General features: G+C 53.1%; 1 protein-coding gene across 1 annotated transcript in view; it reads left to right on the top strand.

Moving 5' to 3' along the window:
• The first annotated feature begins 3,544 nt into the window (after positions 1–3,544).
• Positions 3,545–26,373, top strand: part of Coro2b (coronin 2B) — a 112,726-nt gene continuing 89,897 nt past the window's right edge. The window contains exon 1 of the mRNA XM_021171628.2: positions 3,545–3,986. Coding sequence (XP_021027287.2) covers positions 3,972–3,986 — 15 coding nt within the window. The 5' untranslated portion in view covers positions 3,545–3,971. The remainder of the gene's footprint in view (positions 3,987–26,373) is intronic.

Here is a 26,373-nt window from a genome sequence, read left to right as displayed (position 1 = left end):
CCTTCCTCTCTCTGGCTTCTTCACTAGGTCTCTCTCTCTCTCTCATGGTCTCCCCCTCCCCCCCTCTTTTTTCTGGCTCTTGGCTGTAGGACAGCCTCTGTCTTTAGAACCCAGAGGATACCCATTTCTGTGGGACTTTACTTCCTAGGAAACTGAAGCCTCCTGCAGGCCAGGAACAAGCCTTCCTCCCTCTGTACGGAAGCACCGAATACAGGACTGGCCAAAGCTGGGCAAGCAAGCATCTTTGGCCAGGGAAGCCGCTTGTCTAGAGGACCTGATGCTTTGCTTGTGCAGGAGGACCTGAGTACGATGGCTACCGGGATTGGTGCTAAAGATGCTCATGGAAGCCATCTCGGGGCAGCCGGAAGCTACCCAGAATCCCCTAGGTGTGTCTGCCTTGGAGAGAGAAAGGGGGCGGGGTAATCAGAGCTCATTAAAAAAAAAAAAAAAGACAAATAAACAGAAGTCAAAACAGTTGTGACTCAGGGAGGGAGCATCAGGACATCTGCACAGAGATGCCATTCGAGCTTTGGAGGATGAGGATGAGTTTTGCGAGTTTTGTCGTGCTGAGAACAAGGGAGAAAGGCATCGGAAGTTGAGGAGACAAAGTGGGAAAGCATTGGGGCATGGTCGCCTCTATCATGACCAGGCACACTGTGGCTGTTCATAGGCGCTCTTCTTTATAACATGATTTGTAACCTACAGCCCAAGCTAGCCTATCATTGATTTTACATGTAACTCAATGCATGATCCAAAGAGCTCAGACTAGAGCTACGTAAATAGTAAATATCGCTACAAGTGAGAGGTAGGAACTGCCGCACCTCTGTCTAGGGCGCGCCCTGAAACGGAGGGTCCTGGACTCCCAGCCCAAAAGCACAGCACCGAGGAAGAGTGTGGTTGAGCCCGCTGCCCTCCGTGACTGACAACAGCCAGGTGACTCTGTATGCACCCTCCTCCAGTGGGCCCCAGCAGTGCCCTCGAAAACACCTTTTAGCCAACCTCAGGGGCCACTACTGCATCTCCTCCTGTGGTCTCTCTCCAGTTTAAGCCCCTGACTCCATCTGTGTGTATTCTCAAGCCTGCCTCCAAGTGGAGCAAAGCAAGATAGGCACAGTGGCTGGAGCACAGGCTGGGTGGTACTGACCATGGGAATGCTTACAGCTCTGTGTCCCTCCTTCAGGCTGATCCTACACGTGGCACCAGAGGACTGGGCATCTTGCTGGGGCATCGTGCTTATCCAGGTGTCCTTTCTATCTACGGAGATGAAGATGTGACAGGAGGAGGGAGCCAGCAGCCATGTGAGGGACCTCGAGTGTCTCCTGTCTGCCTTCAGAGCCCGTCATATGGGTCCTGGGGATGGCAGATTGATGTTCCTAATTACATTTGGCTCAAGATAAAGTGTTTGTCTTGTTCCCAGAGCCCACAACAACAGCCGACAGCACGGAAGGTGCCAAGAGGCATGCTGGGTAACCGAGGATGGCAATCTGGGATGTGAGAGGGGTGATGGGTGTTGGTTGCTGGTGTTCTTGGCTGGCCCTTCAGCACTTTCTAATAGGGTCGTAGGGCTGGATGGAGAAGCCTGGCAATGATGGTTCCATCCTTCTGTCTTAAGGCTCTCCTGTTCAAGACTACCGTCCCGACATGGAATCCAAATCCTTCTGATAATGACCAACTGGCTGATGGAACACTTATTTTGCTTGAGTTGGTGTGTATGTGTGTGTTGCTGGTAATGGAACTGAGAGCCTTAATATGCATACATAGAGATACACCCTATCTTTGAGTATGTATGCATCTGTGTGCATGTTTATTATGGCCAGAAGTCAACGCTGGGTGTTTCTCCTTCCTCCTCTGCCTTTATTTCTGTTGTAATTGAGACAGGGTCTCTCTTTCTGAACCCAGGGCTCATTGGTTAGCTGGACAGGCTGGGCTGCAAGTTCCAGGGACCATCTTACCTTCACCTGATTCACACTGAGAGTACAGGTATGCACTGCAATACTTAGCTGGGGATTTGAACTCAGGGACTCAGGCTTCCCTGGCAAGCACTTTCACTGACTAATCCAATCTCCCCCACTCCATACATCATCCTTGATTTGTTCCTAGTGGCATTAAACATTTCCTGGAGCCTTATGCATACTGGGCAAGCACCCTATCATTGAGATACAGTGTATGTGTGTGTGTCTATATATGTGTGTGTGTGCTATGTACATGCTTATGATGGCCAGAATTTCATAATGGGTATCTTTCTCAAACATTCTTTGCCTTTAGTTTCGTTATTGTTGAGACAGGGTCATGCAGGAAGATAAATCATACCCAGGGGCCAGCTAGCTCCCTGCTATACTGTCCCATGTGGAGACAACCCAGAGACTCTGAACTAAGTGTACTAGTGTACAGTGGTTGGATGTCAGGTAAGGATGGGGTTCAGAGAATGGACATTTCTGGGGAAGGGGGGTGAGGCAGTAAAGACTTGAGGCCTCACAGGACTACACCTAGGAGGGGTCTGGCGCAGAGCCAATGCCTGAGGCCTGAAGCTACATCTGATCTCCCTAGAGACCTAGTAAAGTTGCTGCAAGGCCCCTGGAGTCTGACAGGTGTTTATACCCCTCCCAAGATACAGAAGAAGTTCAAAGATGGCGGCAGCTGTGGAGGAACTCTGTAGCTCACAGACACAAGTTCTGGCTGTCACTGTGTCAGACCAGGTACGTCCCCCCACCAAATCTGCTCATTCTTAGGGATGCCCCCCAAAAACCCCAACAAAACTAAGATACAACAAAACAAAAAACCTGTAAATAAAAATATCAGGATCTATGTCAAAGCACTTTATAGTAGTTGTCACTGTGTGATTGTAGTGCTGCTCTAGAAATACAGCTGTGGAATGGGGCAGGCATCCTACCTCCCTGTTCCTGCACCTTCCTCCGGGGCAGGTGTTCACACTAGACTGCAATGAAGAAACTCTGAGAGCAGGTGGCACACTTCAGAACCCCAGGAGAGAGAGAGAGATGCTCCAAATACCTCGTTCCCTCCTCCCTTCTCCGTGGCTGCAGAGGCTCCTTATCTGTCCAAACCGGTTTTGCCCAGGTACTCGCGTAGCCATATTCAGGCAATTGTACTTGAAATTCCTGCAGCTGCTACAGGGTGCAGGTAACCTGGCTGGGATTTGCCTAGAGCAACTGCACCTGTCATCTCCCCAGTGATGTGAACGCTCTTGAGGAGGGTCGGTCCTGCCTCTCTTACAGAGAGCTCCTCCTGTGTCCCTATAACTATAGAACTCAGGATCTGCAAAGGAAACCTCTAAGAAGCTTGCAACCAAGCAGAGAGCCTCTGGGCGAGTCTGGCGAGCCAAGAGCCAACTGGGCCCTATGCCCCTCTGTCTAAGTACTTTCCACTCAGGTCCTGCCACTTCCTATGTAACATGGACCACATTGGCCTTAGGCGAGTTCATCACTGAGATGCAAAGGAGTGCTTCCACGAGCCCTCCTGGCCACCCTGAACTCGTGTGGCAGCTGCGGGACCCGTAGCGGGTGGACTTTGGGAACCTCCAGGGGGCGACCAGCCCTGGGAAGGCATCTCCGGCCGCGCGCCGCGCCCGTCCAGCTTGTGACTTCACCGGGCGCCCGGAGCCAACGCGGCACCGAAGGCCGGGTCCCCGCCCACGGCCCCGGCCGCAGGTGCCAGGAGCCCGAGGGGGCCGCGCCTGGACGCGCGGGGCTGGGGACCGTCAGGCGCCCGGACTGCACTCCCGCCTCTGCCTCCGCCTCCTCTTTGTAGCGAGTCCCCGGTCGGTCCTCCCCGCCCCCCGCGCGGCCCGCCGCCCGCCTTTCTTCCTGCCTCGCCTTCCTGCGGCGCGGCGGCCTCATCTATTATAGATGCTCGGCCGCGGCTGACATCAGCCAGCGGCCTCCCGAGCGCGCGGTCCCCAGCCCGGCCCAGCCGCCTGCCGCCGCCCGCGCCCAGCCCCGCCGCCCGCTTTCTGTATGACTGTCACAAAGGTAAGCAGCGCAGACCGTCGCCACGCTGGGGACCCGTGGGTGCTACAACCCCCCGGGCAGGGACTGAGGGGCTTAGGAAGGAATCGCGCGCGCGCGCGCGCGCTCCAGCTCCCAGGAGTCGCTCGGCCCCCCAGGGGATTACGGGATGCCGGGAGGGGATGCTCCTTCGTAGCTATCCTGGACGGTGTGGACCACATCACTGTGCGCCCCGGGACTGCATTTTTAACTCTTGTGGAAGGTGCTGCAATTTTAACCCCTGGAAAGCTGCTTCGGGCTGGCTGGCGCTCTGGGTGTCTGTCCTTCAGTGTCACGCGCCGTGAGGACTGAGGGATCCATGCTGATGATGCAGGGATGGGCTGGCCATGCTAGTCAGACACACAAGGGAGCTGAACCCCACCTGCCTGTCTTTGCCATTTACTCCAGAAGCCTGGGCCTGACTCCAAAGCTACCCTGTAGAGGCGCTGCCGGATCCCTGAGTGGCTGCCAGAGACAGGGAAGGTTCTACTGCATCGGGGTGGGATGGGCAGGGAGTGTGACAGAGAGGATCAGGTAGGCATCCTGGCAGACCCCAGTTTGGAAGAGGTTCTTGGACTTGTCACAGGAGCCCGGGTTTGTTGAAGAACTTTTTTTGGGACGTCTTCCCTGCCAATGGAAGAATGGAGTTAAGAGGAGAGACCGTTGGGGCAGTGGGATAAGCCCTGGGCCAAGGCAGATTTGAGTCTCTCTACGGAGAAGGGCTAGGCCTACTTTGGGCTTAGGTTTCCTTTTCTGCAATGGGATAAGATGAGCCTTGGTAGTGGTGGGAAAAACAAGTGAAGAGTATGAACTGTACTCTTCCCAGGTTCTGTTGGAGTGCTGACCTCACACCCTGGCATCGGCCTTAGCCGTGGATTTGGCCGTCTATACACCTTAGGCCAGACTCCATCTTTCCCAGATGCTCAGCTGACTCTCACAGCTGGGGAGGTAGAAGCCAAGCAGGCCAGGCAGCCTGCTGTGGTCAAAGCCTTACAGAAAGGCTGGGCGGTCCATTCTAGATCCTTCTAATAAGCTCCTTACCCCCAGCGACTTGCTCAGTCCGGCTTGGACTTCACTTCAGACCTTGTCATTGCCCTTGGTTCTGGGACTTGGGAGCTTTATGAGAATGAGAACCTGTGGGCTGGGGGCGTATGTGCCTGGCCTTTGTCAAGCTAGCTATATCAAGCGGCAGGGTGCTTAGGGCTCTTAAATGAACATAAATGCAGCTGGGCAGAGATGTGTTGTTATGGAGATTGTAAATGCCAAAGCTTCAGGCAGGTGGGGGCTGAGGAGCAATTCATGGGCCCGGTGGGGGCATAAGTGTTAAGGCTGAAGATGACCTTACAAAGACTGACCCCGCAACCTCTCCTGTCTATGCACACAGATTCAGACAACTTTTCTCCCTTGAATGTAAAACTGTTTAACTGAGGAAAAAGCTGAGATTCAGAGAGGTGAGGTGACTTGCCTAAGGTCACATAGCTAATATAAGTATGGCAGGTTTCGGATTTACCCTCAAGTCTGTCTCAGTCTCCTGCTGAGCCATCAGTCTGTAATGACTGGGTGTGGGGCTTCCACAGCAGAGGGACACTGTCTGGGGGCCAGGGACGGTGAGATGGTGGAAGTGGGGCCCTCTTAGCCCACTGTCAGACCTTCCCTTAGGTACACGAGGATTATTTTCTAACACTCTGACACCTCCCTGCCCAGCCCCCAACGAACCCTTCCGTGTGTGTCTCTTGTCTCCTGCTGAAACCAAGGTGGCTTTGGCTTAAGCCAGATCAGAGGATTAAATAAAATCCCCACTTTAACCCTGTCTTCTCTCTACACCAGGCCTGTATGGCACAACCCCATTCCTGTACGGCACAGGGAGTCCCTACTGAACAAGGCTCTTCCATTGCCCCAAGAGTTAGAAGATATGGCCTCTAGGTGTCCTAGGCTGGCCACCAACTGGCTGTGTGACCTTAGACCAGTCATTTCTCTCCTCAGACTTTGGGCAAGAGTTGGTTCCAATGAGCCATGTCTTCTCATACCTTCTAACAAGGTATACTTGGGGACTGTGATCTGGGGGGTGGTCCTGTTACAGACTAAAAAGGAGAACCCACAAAGAATGTGGGAGATGGAGTCACGGTAGGGGACAGAGTGACTAGTGATGAACCTCTAGTCATCTTGCTCCAGAGGTCGAGTCATGGTGTCCCTCTGTGTCCCCTGACAGAATCCTCTGGGCCAGTGCTTGGTGGAGGTCACAGGCTCTGAGCTCTCAGAGGGACTTACACAAAATAAAGACGACAAAGCAGACAGGAAGTTGCTAGAGGATCAGCTGGAGCTGAGTCCCAGTTTCCCACTGACCACCCTGCCTTTCATTGTTTCCCAACCCATTCCTCAGGGAGCCACAAATGCCTTGGAAGCTGTGAAGGGACATCTGCCCTAAGTGTCAACAGCCACACAGCCATGCTGTCACTGGTGACATATTAGGACACCTTTCTTACGATATGCATGCATCTCTATTGAATGTGTTTTGCCAAGCAATCCTAATTCCTTTATGGAAGGGGTTGGGGGACAGTGGAGGGAAAGACCAGATGCAGCTTCCCAGCCTGGAAATACCTGGTCAAGGCCACGCCTCAGCCTCTTCTTCTACAAAACTAGTCCTCTAGGAAAGCCCAGAGCTACTTCCTGGTGACAAGCACTCCAGACCGCTTTCATGCTCAGTTCTCATGCCTGCCCTTCCTGGTGTTCTATCTGGATCCAGTCCCTGACCCTCCAGTGCTGATGTTGCTTCCCTACCTCCCAACACCTGAACCGCTATCAGGTAGATCAGAGCGTAAAAGGAATCAGAACTGTGTGCGCTCAAAGTACAAGTTCATAAACTGGAAGAAAAGTCCAGACGGTATGGAAGCGGTATGCAGATCTCTTGCCTGCCTCTTGATTGAGATATGATTACGGGTAGGGCTTGTAGGCCTAGGAGCGGTGGGACTTGTAGGTCTAGAAAGAGGTCCCTTATACCAGCTGGGCTTGTCTATTCTCCTTTATGCTGTGTTGAGTTAGAGCAGTGGTTCTCAGCTTATGTGTGGTGGCCCCTCTGGAGACTCATAACAGATTCCTCATAACATTACGATTCCTAACAGTAGCAAAATTACAGTTATGAAGTAGTACCGGAAATAATTGTATGGCTGAGTGAGGGTCAACCACAACACAAGGAACCAGACTAAAGGATCATAGCATTAGGAAGGTTGGGAACCACTGGGTGAAGTAGTGAGCTTTTCAGGCTCTGAGGCTAACTTGGAGATCACAGTGTACCCCGAGTGGCAGGAACCAGTTGAACATGAGGAGCACCTAGGGGTGAGTGTGTGGGCAGAGGTGACCCTCTATGGCAGCCACCTCCTATCTGAACAGTGACTCCAGGAAAGGGGGTGACATTGTCGCCATGTCTCTGGGCTTCTTTGTAGGCCAGCTGTCTGCCTCCTGCCTTAATCACAGCCTCAGCCCGCTTACAGGAGCACCTGGTTCCCGTTGAAAGGGAAAGGAGCTGTGGACCTCATGGCCCTGGCCAGGAAACAGTGTTTGGCAAAGATCAGATGCCTCCTGGGCATCGGGGAGCCACCAGTGGAGAGCAGAATGTTAGCGACGACGTCAAACATCCTATGCTTTTCCTTGGAAAATGAGGGACCCGAGATCCTGGGAGCACAGGTCATGACCTGCTCCAGCCATTGGTCAGTCTGGAGCTGGAGGGCTGAAAGCCAGTCTTTGAGATTCTGAATGGCCTCCCTCCTGGTGGAGTTACTCCTCAAAGGGAACTCAGGCAGCCTGAACAGTATTGTTCAGCTTCCCTGTCTGTGCTGCTGGGATCTGGATTCCCCTCTGCTGGATCACCTCCTCATGGTATGTGTGTGTGTGTGTGTTGTGTTGTGAGTGTCTGTGTGTCCATGCCCTCCAGGACCTTAGAGGAGCAGGGATGGAAGAGATGAGACAGAGTCCCAAGTTAGAACTCAAGGCTGCGCAGATGGCCGTCAGCAGTCAGTCCTGCCTGCATGCTGTAAACACTTAATAGATGCAGGCTCCTTCCTGCCTGCATGCTGTAAGCACTCAATAGATGCAGGCTCCTTCCTTCTTCCTGTCTTCCTTCCCATCTCTGCCATAGGATAGTAAGCTCATTTTCTTTTTTTTTTTTTTAAATTTATTTTATGTATATGAGTACACTGTAGCTGTCTTCAGACAGACACACCAGAAGAGGGCATCAGATCCCATCACAGATGGTTGTGAACCACCACGTGGTTGCTGGGAATTGAACTCAGGACCTCTGGAAGAGCAGTCAGTGCTCTTAACCTCTGAGCCATCTCTCCAGCCCCGTAAGCTCATTTTCTAGAGACATCCTTAGTCCTTTGTTACTGTTGGGCCCAGAGGCCCTCTCATGGGAGACCTCACCCCTTGGCACCAGTGGTCACTCTTAGAATCGTCTGGGAAGGACTGTAAAGTAGTGCAGAACTTGCCAGTTAGGAGCCCAGCTGCTGGCAGAACCCCTGGCCTGGCAGCTTCGGGCCTGGAGGCTCAGGGTTGGAGTGAGTTTTTCCATGGCTCTTGGGCAGACACAGCCGCAGCCAACACCGCTGGAGCCACCACTGCCAGCAGAGTCTCGCCTCCTGGCACAAGGGCAGCCAGTGACTGATTTGCATCTGCCTGGCTCTCAGAGCTGTTAGGCGGTCCAGGAGATGAGGCAATGTGTGGACTCCCTGTGTGCCTGGCCCTGCTCCTTCCCTCTTCTGTAGAGTAGCTACACTGCCCTGAGCTTACTAGGTGGCCTCTGGGGACCCAGGCCCCAGCTCCAGAGTAGCCTGCAGCCAGGGCAGCTGGGAGCAGCTGGCACAAGGCAGGCAGGCCCTGCCAGGGCAGGGCAGATGCAAAGCCAGTGGCTGCCACATGAGAAGGCGCTGTTTAGAATGAGCCTCCCTTTGTGAGTCTGGAGTGGCACCAGCTGCTTGGGGGCATGAAAGAGTGGGGGAGGGGGAGCTGCCACTGGTTCTTCCTTCTTCCCCTCACCCCTGCAGGGGCCCCTGGAGGGACTTTGTAATCAGTTTCTGGCCTGGTCCTTCCTTCTAATTAATTAAGGAAGCACTGGGGGCTGCGGGGGTTTGCTGGGGACTCAATTTACAGAGTGCGTGCTTGAGCCACAGCCCTGAATCCTTAGGCCATCTGCACCCTGGAGAGCCCTCTTGGTTTAAGGATGAGTAAACAGAGCCTTGTGGGTGGAGAGGTCACCACACCCTAGTCACAGAGCTGATGTGGGTCAGAGGCGAATGCAAGCCCCGATTCTGACTTGGAAACTCAGCCTTTCCAATCTCCTCTTCCTAGTTGCCATCTTTTTTTTTTTTTTTTTTTTTTTTTTTTTTTTTTTTTTTTTTTTTTTTTTTTTGGTTTTTTTGAGGCTGTCCTGGAACTCACTCTGTAGATCAGGCTGGCCTCTGACTCAGAAATCCACCTGCCTCTGCCTCCCAAGTGCTGGGATTAAAGGCGTGCGCCACCTAGCGGTCACCACGGTGGGAAAAAGTGTGTACCTTGCAGAACTGGGAGGTGAATGTATCGTCTGTTCTAAGGACAAAAGACGTCTTGTCCAGCACATGGTGTCTGACAGGAGGCTACTCGGACAATGTGCCAGGCTGGTTATAACAGCAAGTGACACCTGCAGACTCACCTCCATCCCCCTGACACTGCGAAATGGAAGACTCTGGTTCAAACCAATCCAGAAGCAGGCTTCTCTTCTAGTTCCTGGTGAAGGAAGGCGCCCATGGCAGAAGGCAGGTCTTGAGATCAGATAAGATAGCTTGCTCTCATTTACTTGCTCTGTGTTCTTAGGCAAGCTGCCTAATCTCTCTGTATGTGCTTCCCCGTCTAGTAGTTGGGATTGATAACAGGAACATTTATAGGGATTATTGCTAGCTCTGGAGGAGCCTGTTGGTATGAAGTACTTACCACACTTACCTGGCAGTGAGTTTTAATACAGCAAGAAGGAAGGAAATCAACTAGTATCCTGTCAAATCAGCAGCTTCAGAGGCCTGGACCAGCCTCCATTCTGCCTTGATCCTTCTAGTAGGGGCTGACCCCTGACGGGTCAGGAAGTGACTTGAGGTGTGTTAAGGATGGAGAGGAGGTAACAGGTGAAACAGGGGTCACCTAGGAGTGATCAAGAGGCACAGTGAGAGATCAGGATGTGCAAATGTCTGGAATTGAACTCCAAAGCCCATGGGGATTTTGCCTGCATACCACAAGGAGGAATGTGGAATGTGGGTATCTTCTCATTTAATGCCCCGGATGCCATGATGCAGGATGCTCTGAAGAATCCAAGTGCCCTGCGGAAGGTAGTGCAGTCGGGCAGAGTGAAGGCTGACCTGGATGTGGGCCTCCTAACCGTGGCTTCCTTCCCTCCCCTGGTCCGAGAGTCGGCAAAGGGAGAATGACCCCAACCTGGCTAAGGGAAGTGAACATGGCACGGTCAGTCACCCTGGCCTGTCCCCAGAGCTTTCCTGGACTTCTAGGAGGGCAGTGGTCACTCTGGCCCCAGGCTGCACAGTGAGGTCATTTGTTTCCAGATGAGCTCTGGGAAAAGGCAAGCTGGCTCTGGCAGAGAGATGCCTGCCTTCCATCTCCAGCGAGCTCAGGCATGGCAATTTGAGGTCCTGGGGCTTTTCTTACTATCTAGGTTGGGCCTCGGACTTTAAGTGCTCCCATGGGGAACTGTATACAGGTGTTTGAAGGCCGTTGCCCCACAGCTGGGCATTAGCACAGCTGGAGCATCGAGAAGGGAGGAGCTAAAAAAACATAGCACGCATGCCCCAGGCTTACATGCAAGGGGGCCTGTGAGGACAAGGGCCCACACCCCAGGTGCTCTGGCCGCACAGAGACAAAGGGAAAAACACATCCCCACTGAGGAGGGTTCCAGGGAACCTGTGCTCAGGGCTAACTCCAGGGAAGCCTGGTTCATAGGGTCAAGCTCCCCGAAACTGTGAGCCCCACAGCAACATTTGATGTTTAGGAATGGTACGAGTCCTGCATGTCCCTTTCATTTGCTCTTAAGGGCTGCTGAGTTAGGAAGAGGCTCTCAGCCTCTCACTCACGGGTGTAGAGTCCCATTTTCAAGGGCAACAGCAAGAGAGGTAGCTAATACTTCCAAATGCTTAGAATGTATCATCTGTGTGTGTGTGTGTGTATGCGTGTGTATATGTGTATGTGTGAGAGAGAGAGAGAGAGAGACAGAGAGACAGAGACAGACAGAGAAGAAGACAGACAGAGAAACAAAGAGATAGAAAGGAAAAGACAGAGAGAGTGCACATGTAGGACTGGCCTGGAACCCACTGATTCAGAGACTTGTCTGGCCAGCAAGGCCCAGTGCCCCTCCCAGTCTGCCTTCTGAGGCCTGAGATTGCAGTATGCCTCCACGCTGAGGTCCAACCCAAGTCTTTATGCTTCCAAGGCAAGCATCTTACAGACTGAATTATCACCCCCACCCACACTATAAGTATTTTAAGAGGGGCTGAGAGTGTGGCTCACTGATAGAGCACTTACTTGCCCAGCAATGACAGGGCCTAGGTTCTATCCCTAGCACTGCAAAAAAGTAGTTTATTTATTACATTATTAGTGTATCAATCTTTATGGAAACCTCTGGGGCCCGTGACTATGGGAAATCCCACAGTCTCAGAAACTGAGGCGAGTGAAGGAAGAGAGCTAGCTAAGGGTGCACAGCAAGTCTTCCCCTCTCGGCTCAGCCTGACTCCAGAGCCTTTGGTCTAACTACTGTCAGGCAAGTCAACAAAGCCCAGAGCATAGCCAGAGGAGAGAGCTGAAGACAGAAGGTTCAGGCCTTGTCTTTGTTCTGTTCTTTGCCTGTACACTGTTGGGCTGGGTCCCCGAGCATCTCTGAGCACCTGTTCTCTTACAACATCCCCTCTCACTGTAAACATGGAAGTCATATGGACATTGGGTGCTTCGTAGATGCCATAGGAGATGATCTGTGTGGTCTCTTTGTGTCTGCTTCCCCACCCGTGCCAGTATCTCGCTGTCTGCAGAGCTGTGCAGTCTCATTCAATAACTAGCTCATGTTCCCCTACTGCAGTCCCGACCAGAATTGATTCATAGTCTGTGGGCGGAAAGGAAGCTCTTCCAAACAGCCTCTGTTCCTGCTCCGTACAGATGAGAAGTTGCTGTTCTTTCTCCCCCTTTGGTCGATTTGTGCCGCTTCAGTATGCTTGGGGTGCACAGTATGCCTGGGAAACAACTGTGGTCTTTGGGTCTGTGGAGAGATGGCTCCATCAGTGAGGTATTTGTGTAAGCATGAACACCTGAGCTGGGACGTCAAAAACCCAAGTTAAAAGTCAGGTGTGGCTACATGTGCTATAATCCTGGGGCTGGACAGACAGAGGCAGGAAGATCTGAAGCTTGCTGGCCAGCCAGACTAGCCTAATTGGTGAGCTTCAGGCTTGGTGAGAGACCATCTCAGAAAAGAAGGTGGAGATCAACTGAGGAAGACACCTGACGTGCATGCGCGTGCACACACACACACACACATACACACTCACACACACACATACACGTATGCTGCTTTGATTTTAAAATTTAGCTAGATAAAGCACTGAAACCCAGATATGGCACCTCACAGAAGGGGCAGGGGGTCCCACACAGTCCCAGAGCCTGATGCTACCCATCAGTCCTGCCCATCAGTACAGGTCACCATTGGTAACCTGAACAGGAATGAACCTTGCTAGGATACACCATGAACACTAGGGCGCCAGCCTGCTTTGCCTTGGGGTTCCTGAGAAGGAATACCCTTGCTAGCTTAACAAGCTTAACCCTAACAAGCCAATTAAATGCCTGGAATTTCTTTCTGAACTCATGGCTTTGGGATCCAGAAGCTGGCAGGATTGGTAAAGATGGGCGGAGATGGAAGCACTCCAGAGGGCTCTGATCACGCTGCTCCGCCAACCACATGAAAGGCTTCTTTGCAGAAATCCCCAGTGAAAGTCGGGCTTGTGGGGAAAGGGGGTTCTGCAGACCTGAGAGGTCATCTTGATAACTTCGTTGTCTTCTACCTGTCTTCTAGAGATCCTGTGTCTACCTTCCGATCACAGTCTTTATGATTTCTGAGAACAGAACCAAGTTACTATAGATTGAGGTTACTTTGAGATCTGAGCTAGCCCTTTCTTCCAGGATCCTAGGGCACAGTGATTTCTCTGTCCTTGGAGCTTGGGGATACCCGGCATCCCAGCCAGCAGGTAGAGCCCAACATGTGTGATTGTATGTGCTACTGATCTTTTTTTAACATGGTTTCAGGCTCAGCCTCAAACTGATATGTAGCTGATAATGACTGTAGACTCTTGGTTCTTCTGCCTCTAACTCCTGAATGTCAGGATTACAGGCATCCACTCCCATTCCTGGCTTACACAGTGCTGAGAACTGAACCCCAAGTCTTTGTGGCCTAGGACAGTACTCTACCCACTGGGCTACATCCCCGGCCGCATGCTGATGATTTCCGGGTCTGTTCTCTGGCTCCTGGACTTAACTGTGAGCCTGCAGAGAGGCTCCAGGCTTATTCCTCCCACGACATCTGTTGAAGGGCCAAGCACTTTAGCAAGGGTGTATGAGGATCTCTGGAACAAGGCGTGAGCAAACCTAAGATACCGGCCAGATGCTGCTGCCAGTCTCAGTTCTCAGGACCTGCAGGAGCCAGAGGAGCACTGAAGATGTGTAGGGATGTGCCCTGCCCCCACAGCCCCTGTTTGCCAAGGAACCAATAGAGACCCAGAAGATCTGGCTGAGAGGGTCTGGGAAGGACATCGCTCTTTGGGATGGGAATTCCTGTCCCCCCATTAGTGAGGTGCAGTCAAGCGGGGGCTTCCCAGCTTCTGGTACTGGCCTGATACTAGCAGTTCCAGGGCTGATTTAAAGGTTGAGGGTGGAAAGTTCTGGAATCTTGGGAAGACTTAGAGAGCTCAGCCCCAATTGGAAGGGGCCCCTGAGTGGAGAGGGGTGGTTCCCCAGGGGACCAGCCAAGAGTACCGTGTGTGCTTCGAGGCCTGGTCCAACCGTGGCAGAGATAGGAGGAGCAATCTCTGATCTCTTCTCCACCAGCAGCCTGGGATTATGGAGGCCTGCCAGGCTGCCACTGTGGCCTCTGCAGTCCCTGTTGGAAACCTCTTCCTGGCATGCTGGGCTCTGGCCAGCCCTCCCTCCTTTATTCATTGAGGCCCTGAGTTGGGAGCCTGGGTTGCTAAGAGCTTTCCTCTGGCCAGCCCCTATCACCAGCCTGAGGAGATTCTCAGCCAAGTTATGGCTGAAACTCTGGCCTGAGGGAGAGAAAGGGAAGATGGGGGAGGGGAAGGAATGGGTACTCAGGAGCAGTAAACAAAGCCGTGGGGCCAGGGAGGACCATCTTGCTGGAGCAGCATGGAGCTGGGACTGTGTGGGCCTTGGCTTTCAGTAAAGGAGTGGGAAGGAAGGTTCTCAGAGGCCTGCCCCTCCACTGTGCATGGCATGGCCCGACCCCTACTTCATGCACACCAAAACTCTGCTGTGACCCACATTTTTCAGTTGGGGAAACTGAGTCTCCAGGCACCAAACTATGAACGCACTGGCCAGGCTGTGGATGATAGACAGTAAATGGGACCCTGGCCTTTCTTTTCTTGATGTGCCTTTTCAAGCCTCCAGCTTAGGCTCGCTTTAGAGTCCAGCCCCTTTGAGACCTTTAGTTGTTGTTTTAAAGCAGGGCTAAGAAGCCCAGATTAGCCTTGAATTTACTTCATATCCCTGGGGTAACCTTGAACTCCCAATCCTCCTGCCCTTGCCTCCCCAGCCCTGGGACTGTACCTGTGCGCTGACGTGCAGTAATTTCTTGTTTTTGTCGAAGTGCAACGCTGGGATCAAACCCAGAACCTTGTTCATCCTAGGCAAGCTCTCTACCAACTGAGTGACATCCCCAGGCCCCTCTGGGCCTTTAGCTGGTGTAAGTCCCTTGGAGGGGTAACCTTTCAGCAGTTGACATTTTCTGGGCCTGGTCTTCAGAATGAAGCCCCCAAGGACTGAACAGTCAGAAGAGGTTCTTGAAGGGAGCAGGGTGAGCTCTGGGGTCCACGATTGAGCAGGTCTGAAGAGAAGAGGCACAGCCAGCTTCTCTGGCCTGCTCTGCACTGGCCGCCTTCCTGCCCCAGCCCCGGTGCAAACACAGAGAGGCACGACTATGAAGATTTGTGAGCTAAGCTTCCAGCTGCCCTTGGGGATGCACACAGGGTTAAACCACAGCATTGTGTCTCTGTGGGGAGAGCAGGCCTCTCAGAAGGACAAGTGGATGCAGGGGAGCTGGGGAAGGGGATGCCAGGCAAGGCACAGAGGTCAGCGATAGAGATACCTGCTCAGAGCTGTGGTGCTCTGAGGAGTGGGCTAGGACAGTGTCTGGGGGGTGGGGTGGGACTGGCTCTGTCTTTAGGATGCTCAGGTGAGGATAGATGAGGGGCAAGAAAGCCATTCCAGAAGGAGGAGTGTGAGCCACAGTGGGGAGGGGCACACATTTAGTTCAGTGTGGGTCACACAAGAGCTGGAAGCTCCTGGAGTTAAGCAGGGAGGTTGAGTCACAGCGGAGAGGCTGGGAGGAGCCATGGGACTCTGGATGCTGAGCCTTACAGAAGTGAAGTGAGCCATGGCCCTGTGTGCACTTTTGGAGAGCCTGCCTCCACCTGTGTTGCCCTGGAGACAGAGAAGAAGCAGACACACCCGGCACCTTCCCTGTTTCCTAAGGGTAGCACCCAGCAGGCCACTTCATGACACTGTTCTGCCCTTCATCCTAGACTTCAGATACAGCGGAAGCTGGGTAAGGCCCATCTCCTTCCAGGAAGACATGGCCAGGGCACAGTAACAAGGCCGTGTGGGACCCAGAGGTCCTTGCCTGAATCCTGCCCTCACTTCCTGTGTGACCTTGGGTTGCCCCCCACCCCCTCCAGGACTCATCTGTCTCAGGATAATATCTCCTGGTGCGACTGGGTTCAGGAGTGACTGAGCCCTGCGGCTGTCCTGATGTGGCCTTTGTTTATCTTCCTCCCTGCCCTGAGTTCCCAGACCCAGCAGCCTGCCTCTCTTTGTGAGTGTGTCCTCCACCGAGCACACCCTTATCCTTCTCATCCTCGTTCTGGGAGGACCTCAAGAGACTTCCCATAGAAGGGCAGCGTTCAAGTCCAGTTGCACATGTGTCCCATTGCCTGGGCTTGTTGCTGCATCTTAGGGTAGCCTGGTGCCCATGCTATATGGTGAGGGGTCCTCCCAGCCAGGGCCTTGCCTGGCTGTGCCCTCTGTCTCTTTCATTCATCAGCAGAGCTCTTCTCTGATGAAATCCTATCTCGTTCTCAGCGGTACCCGAGAGTGTGAGGTCATACATAAGAACCTTCTAGAGTGGTAGTGGTTACAGGAGTGAATGTGTGTGCGTAAGCATCCACTGCTCCATTTCTGCACACCCAGGGTTTGTGCAGTAGGTCATACTACATATATTTTACATATATGTGAAAGCATAAACAGATGCAAAATGTTCCCTGGCTCCCATAAAACCGCCTACTCTGGGATGGTGCTTTGTGTTACAGACAGCCCAGGTATGGGGGTAGGGGACCAGGCCTGGGGTCTGCACTAGAACTTTGGAAGTGCAAACTCAGCTGGGGCTCACCTGGCCAGGTCTGACTTCCTGTTTCTGGGGCTGGCTTGTGGACCTGAACTCTGGATGTGGCATGATTCGCTATTCTTCCGTGACCCATGACCGTCTAAATGTTGTTCCGAGTTTTGTAATCAGTTCTGTAGTTGGTCGGCTCTTGGCATTTCTAAAGAGCACTGAGATGCTCAGGGAGCTGTCCTAGGTGGCAGTGTGTTTCTTAGAGATCCCTTCTGGAACACCCAGGTCTGGTTCTGGCCCTTAGATAGCTGATAACACAGGCATTGCAGTTGGCTCTCCCAGGGACAGTGAGATGAAGGAACACACCCTAGGAGTGGTTCCTGGGCGATTGAGACTGAGAGCCACAGGGAGGAGGGGAGAAGGGCGAGGCACTGGAGGACAGTGACCAAGGGAGGTTAGTTGGTGGTGACAGTGACACTTCTGAGCACTGGGAGAAAAAGGAGGATCTAGGCTTCTAGGATGCTGGAGCGAGTCCTGTGTTTGGGATGCTGGGTGGGGCTGGATGGCAGCATAGGAAATAACCATTTGAAAACCAGAATCCCGTTGGCAACAGGAGCCACCGAATATTCCAGATCCAAGAACAATGTGCCCTACAAACATTGGAATAAATAAACGAAAGGGGCTGGTGGGGGCCACTCCTGGGGACTTTGGCTCTCCAGACAGAGCCTACTCTGCGGATGGTGCTTTTCAGTGGGGGTACCTGACCTCCCTGAAGTACAGTCTTGGGCAGTAAGGACAGAGCAGACACTGAGCAGCCGACTAGTCCTCCTGGATGGGTGGTGGTTAGGAGTGCCTCTGACAGGGACAGAACTCTGGACTCCAGCTCACTGCAGGTTATGCCCCACCCCCATGAGCAGCCTCAGCAGGAAGGGCAGTTTCCTGCCATCCCCTGTCCCCCACAGCCCTGGGGGCTCTGCAGAGCTGGGGGGGTGGGAAGTTCTTCATGGAAGTGACGCCCTGTTTCTGAGTTAGCCGCAGCAGATCAAAATCATATCTGTTTGTTTGTGTTGCCTGAAATGTTTACAGGAAGATGAGAAAGTAGCTCTGTTTATTGAACATATCCTCCAGGGCAGAAGCCACAGGGAAAGTCAGCTTCTGGTGAGCAGTTTCGGGCAGGGCAGGCTTCGTCTGGGTTTTAAGCCGGGCGGAGCCTCAGCATCTGGAGGAAGGAGAGAGAATGCTGAAGAGACCAGGGGGTCCTCTCATCCTTCCTGACTCCATCCAGGCTCTGGAGAGCCTTTCCTGAACTTCAAATAGTAACTGGAATCTCAGCCTGCCTCCTATGATGAGATCTGCCTCTGCCATGCTGTGTGACCCTGGGCAACTTGTCTAACCTCACTGGGCCTTTAATTCCAATTTTGAAAGGAAGGGGTTATCAACCCAGGACTGTCTGCTCCTTGAGAGCGTTCAGAGGGTCTGGTGTGGTCAGGCATGTGGAAGAATGGTTGCATGGTGCAAGGTTTAAAGCTGGGGAAATGGCTGACTGGGAAGTCCACGGCCCAGGTGAGCCTATGGGTTCAGAGCAGAAGGTGTGCCTGCTTGATACAGGCCCTACCCTGCCTCAGTGGCTGGGACAAAGGGCCCCTTCCTCCTTTAGCTAGGCCTTAATGTCCCTTGTCCTGAGAATGCTGGCAGGATTTCCTCCCAGGAAGGAGATTCGGTGTCCGGTTTACTTCCCCTGGGAGTTGCAGGCACCAAGGAGTAAGGTAGCAATTTGTACCTACAGTGGGACAGGCGAATCTTCAGATGTGCAAGCCTGGGGCTCCATGCCAAGCTGGATAGTGGTCAGCACAGCTGCCACTCACGAGAGGGGGCGGAGCTGCCTCTGCTAGCCCTGGGGAACGGCACGAGATGTCTCTGGGACCCTCCTGGACTGACATCCTATTCTCAGACCCATGACTAGCCTGCTGTCCCTGGTCCCAGGATAGATTTTAATCCCTAATCACAGTTAATTTCCTTCGAGCAATCAAGGCTATACACAAATCTACAACCAGTAAGCACCTGCTGTATGCCACCCATCACTCTGGCTCAGAGGACAAGGATAGAACAGATTTGTCTAGCTTTTAAGGAAGCAGAACTCTGTTTTGGGAAGTGGACAGGCAAACAAACAGAAGAAGGTATGTGAATGAGGGCTGAGCGGGACTCAGGAAGTCTGCTCAGGTCCTGGGAAGGGGGACACATGCTTGAGTATGAATGCATGTGACTGAGGAGCTGTGGGGGCTGGGAAGATGGGAGGTTGGTGTTGACCAGGTCTGGGGAGTGGCCTGTTCAGCTGTGCATCAGTGCACAGCAGGGAAGAGAGAGGATACAGCCCAGCTCCTTGGAGTCCTCAGCGTCTCTCACTAAGGGTGTGTTGGGCCAGCAAATGTTCTAGAAAAGTGGGACACATCTACACTCTGATCAAAACAGAAGAGCTCCCTGCCCTTAGGACCGTCCCGGGAGGGTGGGGAGCCTGCGCAGAGCACAAATAAACATCCCATCAGTTGGAAGTGAATGACATTAAGAAATACCCAGCCAGGCAAGGGCCGGCGTGACGGAGCAGCCTCGGTAAGAGTGGAAGGAAGAGAAGGGTGGAGCATGGAGGATTCTGAAGACGCTGGCTCAGAGTGGCCGGCTGGAAGGCTGGGGAGACCTGGCCTGCCACAGACATTAAGGCCTAGGTAAAGGAGGAAGGGGCCCTTTGTCCCAGCCACAGGTCAGAAGGGAGGCAGAGGAAAAAGCACTCTCTGCCTCTAGCTACTGACTGACTGGGAGCTGCAGGGAGGAAGATAAGGCCGGGGCCTGAGCCCAGCAGCCATGTTGAGCTATGAGGGTCCAAGCCAGGGCAGAGAGCTGTGGAAAGAGATGCATGAACGTTGCTGACAGAGCGGGACTAAGAACGCTGCTGCCGAATGGCATGCAGGGCATCCCGAACATTTGGGGGCTGGGCATTACTGTAGAGGGATCCCTGCATCAGTTGCCCAGGTTTGCTGACCTGTGGCCCATAGAGCCGGTCAGTAGCTTCGCCTGCCACCACCTCTCCTCTCTTGAGGATTCTTCAAACCGGGTCATGTGTTCCTGTTGCACTGCCTGCACTAAGGAAGGCTCCGGACATCCTCAGGGTTGCACTTCCTTGTCTCCCAGCATTGATTGGCTCTCTCTCTCTCTCTCTCCCCCCCCCCCCCCCCCCCCCTCCCCCCCCCCCCCCCCCCCCGTGGGTAATTGGAGCTCTGGTTGAGTAAAGCAAAGAGCTCTTATGTCACAGACTTTTCAGTCAAGCAGAGGAGACAGGACAAAGTGGCTTGACGCTTTGCTGCCTTTGGGGCACAGCTTTTCTGGGCTGGCCTGGTTTAGGTGGTAGAGATGCTGTGAAGTTTAAATCTAACAGGAAAGCTGGGGACAGAGTGCGAAGCATTGGGGTTCCCTCACTTCCCACCTTGCCCTAGCCTACATGGAGTCTTCCACCCGGGTTTCCCAGCATCCTGCCTGCAGCCTGCACCTATTTTGCGGAGGGGCACACTGAGGCTTATAGGGATTAGGTAACACCGCCAAGGTCACATGGCAGACTGAGGTGGCTCTGGATTCTGTCACATGTCTTGTCATGTTTGCCTCTCTCAAAAGTCCTGCTTTTAGCCAATAAAGCCTTCTGATGACCACTCTCCTCCCAGCACAAAAGGAAAGAAAAGGGGATCGCTCTACCAAACAAGCCCTCCTGTTGCCATGGAGCGCGGGGCTGTCACCCGAGTGACTGTGGTAAACCAGGACAGAAAGAAAAGGGCTCGGGCAAAAGTCCAGCTGCGGTTCTGTGCCCATCCCTGTTCCCCATTCCCAATCAGCACAGTGTGATAGATACACAGCTTTCGATGCCTGGGGGGTGTGGGGGGCAGCTGGCCAGTTTCAGAGCCCTGGTGGTGGTGGGCCTTACACCAGGTGCAAACCGGCCAGGGGGCAGGCATGAGGGCTGGGGTGCTGCAGGCTTGGCATACCAGCCTACTCCTCTGATAGTAGAAAGTTCCACCTTCCAGAAGCCACCAGGAGGTAAGTATCCTAGAGAGGTGAGCACCTGGTGACTCGGGCACTTCCTGTCCTACAGCCCCTTTATACAGCTCCTTCCCTCCTCTGCCAAGGGCCCAGTCCTCCATTTGGACCAGCGCTGGCATTTCTGCCCTTCCCCTTCGCTCCTCCCTGCTGGGCTCAGTCTGTGTGGAGATGAGTGAGGCTCAAGAGGAGCTTTTGCAGGACTCCTGTTCTGATGAGGGTTGCTGGGATCTGTGGTTTCTTTTGAGGACTGAAGTCAGGGAGGCCATGTTGTAGGTTCGCCAGGGAGGGCCTATCTGGAACAGGAAGTAGATGAGGGACCTGCCCGCCAGCATCCTTCTGACCAAACCACTTACCTGGATGTTGGGTGCTCCCGTCTCTGGCCGCTGCACACTTCTTTAACTTCTGTTGAGATCACCCTCTGTTCTGCTTGTTCGCCTCAAACTCAGGCTGACCATCTCTGCCCCCTTTTGCACCTGAGAAACTTCCTGATCTTATCCCTTACAGCCCAGTCAACATGCACTCTGGCCGCAGGTCCCTGCCAGGATGAGATGGATGTATCAGAATGCATCTCAGTCTGACTGCCACAGAGTGAGAGCCCTGAGGCCTGCGGCAGCAAGATAGGGGTGCAGCAGGGCGTGCTCCCTCTATGCCTGGTGCTGTGCATGTTCAATTAAAACAGTGGCTCTTGACCGTCCTCATTCCAGTTCCTCATGTGGTGATGACCCCCAACCATAGCATTACTCTTGTTGCTTCTTCATAACTAATTTTGCTATTGTTATGAATCATAATGTATTTTCTGATGGTCTTAGGCGACCCCTGTGAAAGGGCTATTCAAACCCTTTGGGTGACCTCCAAAGAGGTCACCACCCACAGGTTGAGAACCACTGAATTTGAAACTATTGCATGATGTACCTGTATTTTGCTCAAGATAGACAGCTCATCTCCTCTGTGTGCAGCGTAGATTCAGTCACATGAGGCTCACTGGTTGGCACATCTTCTAGAGAGTACAGATGACAGCCTCTCCCTTGTTTCAGGGACAGAAGCATCTAGAATAAATTGGGGGTTCATTCTTCACCCCCCTTCTTACCTAGACTGAGGCAGGGCTGCCCTGGGTCAATTTTAGAGAATTGCTCCCCAGGACAAGTCGGTTCTCCATCCTAGAGTGACAGGCCCTGGTGACCCTGTGACTACAGTGTCCCCTCCTAGGCTCAACCCTCCCCTAGGAGACTGCCATATGCCCTTCTGGACATCCGGGTCTCGTAATGCCTTGATTCAAAAACCCATCTTGTCTAATTGTGCTCCAGGCCTGAGTGAATTCAGAGACTATTAGCCAAGCTCTGGGGGGCCCCGGGTCTCCATGGCAACCGAGGATGTGTCCTAATGAACTAAGTCCTTGGAGACTGGCTGGGGGTGGGGGTCCCTTGCCTGTCTAAGTGTGTAAACTGCTTTTGCTGTCTCTGCTTCTGAGATAGCTCCTCCCCCTTGAGAAGGGACACACAGCTGGGTAGAGGACACAGAGGAAAAGTGCAAGTGGCTCATTGTATGACCTTGTGGCCCATGGTATGACCTTGTACTGCGTGGAAGGAAGAATGTTCTAGTTGACCTCACAGCTACTGCCGAGGATTTCTTCAACCCACAGACAAATGAACACCTTCTCATATAAAATGCACATTCATATTCAGACACATGGCACACAAGCATGCATGTATACATGCATATATTTGCACATGTATGTCATGCACTTGTGCAACATGTATATGAGTGCATGCATGCACACACATGCATGTGTCCACACATACATGCACACACACACACAGCACTTCACATTCTAAGGGCCTACATACTAAATTTTTTTTGCAACTTTTTTCCTAACATGAGTGTTGTACCTTGGCTCTTTAGCACCTCCTCCAGGAAGCTCCCTTGGGTTGACTGCAACTCCTGCTTCTAGAATGATACTTGGCTAATTCATGCTCCAAAGGGCCCTTTTGCAGCCTAGTCCCAGGCTGGCACCTCACAAAGGACATGCTACTTCTTTGCTGTGGGATGACAGCTCCTTCAGTGTGGGTGGGTCTCGTCCCCCACTCCCTGCTAACCTCTTCCCCCCACCCCAGGGCTTGTTCAACTGGAGAAAGGGTTTGTTAGTAATCCCTTTTTCCTAAGCCTGGGGCATGTCTATTTATGTGGGTACTGGGAACTCTACCAGACCCTGCCGCCTCTTATGGTGGTTATGACAGGTCTCCAGGGGAAGCTGTCCTAAAACCAGGGCTCTAGAGAAGGAGGGAAGATGAAGGAAGCCCCAGTGACGTCAGCCTGGTGGCAGCAGGGTGTGGGTGGGTATGGGAGGAGATGGAGCAGGTGTGTGTGTGTGTGTGTGTGTGTGTGTGTGTGTGTGTGTGCAGATCCAGCCATTTCTCCTCTGCCGCCACCCCTCCCCCTCCCTGCCCTGCTGACTGTGGGTTTCTAGGAAGAGAGGAGAGGAGTGACCGAGGAGGATGCTGGCTGGTTGATTTTTAATTAAAAGGGACTGGACACCTCCCAACTACCCTTTGGGGCAGTGGCACTCCTGGGGTGTTGTGCTTCCATCAAGAGGAACAAAGTGGCATGCAGGTGTGGGGGCAGCTAGCCAGCAGAGCAGCCAGAAATCCAATGCAGGCAACAGAGGCTCTGTGGCTGTGCATCCTCCCCGGCCCCACCCCCCCTCCCTGGGTCTCCATCCCTCCTAAGCGTCCACCCTGCCCCTGCACCAAGCCTGCATCAGCTCTGGCTGCATCCAAAGTGACTTTGCTGCCCTGGCCTTGGGGGCTGTTGGCAAGTGGGGTGGCATGTGGTGGGAACTCACAGATTGGGGACCTGCTTGTCCTGGACCCCATCCATCCTGCATCCTCTGAGTGTTGCCTGTTATAAGGCACTGGGGATAAAACATTCATGTGGCGGCCAACAAAGTTACAGTCAAGGGCAGCATGGGAGGGAGGCTGCTGGGGCAACCACATGGGACAGTGAGGGATGCTAGGATGAACGGGAGGTGGTCAGGGTGGGGCGGGGCAGCAGAGGAGAGGAAATTTGCTTCAGGCAGTGACACTGGTGGCAGTCTTACCAAAGGCAAGGGTGAGTGACCAGTAGACAGAGGCTGTGAAAACAGCCTTACATGCAAAGGCCCTGCAGAGAGGAGCAAGGCTCTGAAGCACGCAGAAAAGCTGACTGCAGTCAGCACCTCCTTGTATTTGGTCAGGGCTCAGGCCTGCTAGGCCCTTGAATTCCCACTTGTAGAGACCATGCACTTGATGCTAAGCACAGGGACAAGGGAACTGCTTAGTGATGCGACCCAAGGAGTCATACTACATTTGGGGGCTTGCTTTTGTTTCATGTTTCTAAGACAGAGTCTCAGCTGACCTGGAACTTGCAATCCGTCTGCCTCAGCCTATAGATGTGTGTGCCATGCCCGACTCCAAGTTTATGTTTCAGAAGATCCTCGATAAGTTGTAAATGTTTTCAGGATGAAAACAGAATCAATGGGACATGGTGGCACAGGCCTAAAATCCCAGCACTTGGGCACCTGAGCCAGGAAGGTCTCAAGTTCTAGGCCAGCCCGAGCTGTGTAACTCTGAAAAAAGCCAAGCTTTCTTGTCTGCTCAGTGCTGTGGAAGGAATGGAGGGGATTACGATTAGATGTTCCCAGGGCTTTGACAGCTTGGCTGGCACGGCAGGTACAGGGTATATTGGGCAGGGTAGGAGGCCCCATGAGCTGCATGAAGTCTGTACCGTAGGTCCCCTGCTGGAGAACCCCCGAGAGGCACTGCCTGCCTGTTTCCTGGTGGCCACATTTCACAGAAACATGCCTGTTTCTTCTCAGGCTCTGGGTCTGTCTGTGCTGATTGTCAACAGCACACACTAAGCCCATCTCTCCTTGGCATCTGTGTCCTTTTCTCGGCTGGGTGGTTTGCAATCCTTTGTCTAGAAACAGCAGCCACCTGGAATCAACAATTCTGCCCCAACTCTGAGCAAAAGTGTGTCTGAAAGCTCTTGGTGCTTAAGGAGTCCCCTGAGAGGTCTGCAGTGGGCATGCTGCGCTAGGATGCTCGCTCGACACTGTGCACCTGCAGGGTGAGCACATGTGCGGCTGGGAGAGAAGCTGTTCACGCAACAGTTGCTAGGCTGAATGAATGAATGAATGAATGAAGTGCATGCGTAAAGGCATGAGCAGATGAACGTGACTTGGAAACTCCAAACCACCATGATCTAGTGAGAAAGAAAGAGTCATGCTTGTGGGTGGCACTGGGATGGGGGGGGGGGCGGGGCTTTAAAAAATGTGGTGTAGCCGGGCAATGATGGTGCATGTCTTTAATCCCAGCATTTGGGAGCAGAGGCAGGTGGATTTCTGAGTTCGAGGCCAGCCTGGTCTACAAAGTGAGTTCCAGGACAGCTAGGCTACACAGAGAAACCCTGTCTCGAAAAAAAAAAAATGTGATGTGTTTGTCCGTGTGTGAATGGTGTGCATGGGGGTGACACATACATGTACCTGTGTGTGTGTACATGTGGAAGCCAGAGGACAGTCTCAGGTGTCATCCTCAAGAGCACAGCCTCCTTTGAGACAGAATCTCTCACTGGCCTGGGGCTCACCAGTTAGGCTAGGATGGCTGTTGGGCAAGCTCCAGTGGCGTGTGTTGTCTCTGCCTCTCTTCTGCTGGCCTTACACACTTGTGTACTCATGCCTGCTTCCTGTGAGTTCTGGAGATGGGGATGGGTCCTTCTGCTTGTGAGGCAATCACTCTGCTGACTAAGCCACTCTCACAGCACGTATCTCGGTACAAGGTCACACGCTGATGTCAGGGAGTGTAGGTTTGTAGGGGACAGAGTTAGGGTGCTGCTGACTGAGCTGGTCAGAATGAGCTGGTCGGTGTGCTCCCCACTTCATAGTCTAACCCCCGATGCATTGGGAGATGGTCACTGGATGAGGAAATTGGGCTGAGTGATATGATGAAGTAGAACCCTACCCCAAGGGAACTGCTGTCCACCCATCCGAGTTCTAACCAGGCCTGTCCTTGCTTAGCATCCAAGATCAGATGAGGTTGAGAGCACTCAGGGAGTTAAGGCTTTAGGCAGGACTGATGTCATAAGTGGGGTGCAGAGGGTACGGGGGTGAGGGGGAGGAAAGGTCACTTGAAGATATACCAAGAAGGCTGTGGTCTGCAAGCCAGAAAGAGAGACTTCACCAGGAACCAGCCTTCCCAGACCTTGGTCTTGTACTTCTGAGAAATGACATGGCCATTGCTTAAGCCATTGAACCCGTGATGTTCTGTATGCAGCTGTCGCACACTGATGTTAGCCTGGAATGGGAGGGAGGTCAGGGCCGACAGAATAAGGAGGGGCAGACATATCGTCAGGATCACTGGTCTCATCCTAGATTCAGAATGAGAGCCAGGCTGTAGGGTGAGAGGTACAACATGTTCCAATCCTCTCCCTCTCTATCCTTCTGCTCTGAGGTCCTGGACAAGCTGTGAGCCCTCAGTTTCCTCATCTGTAAGGTGGGGAACAATAGTAGTCTTCCATAGGCAGAAGTGTTGCGATCCATCGGTCAGTGTGATTTACATGTGCAAAGCACCTGACACGGGCTTGGCGAACACTTCGGTGGTCTGAGCTATCCCCTCTCCCCTTTACTGTGTCTGCTCAAGG

Source organism: Mus caroli, chromosome 9, assembly GCF_900094665.2.
Source record: "Mus caroli chromosome 9, CAROLI_EIJ_v1.1, whole genome shotgun sequence".
Taxonomy (NCBI): domain Eukaryota; kingdom Metazoa; phylum Chordata; class Mammalia; order Rodentia; family Muridae; genus Mus; species Mus caroli.
Note: the sequence above shows the minus strand (reverse complement) of the source record. Positions and strands in the feature narration are given on the sequence as shown.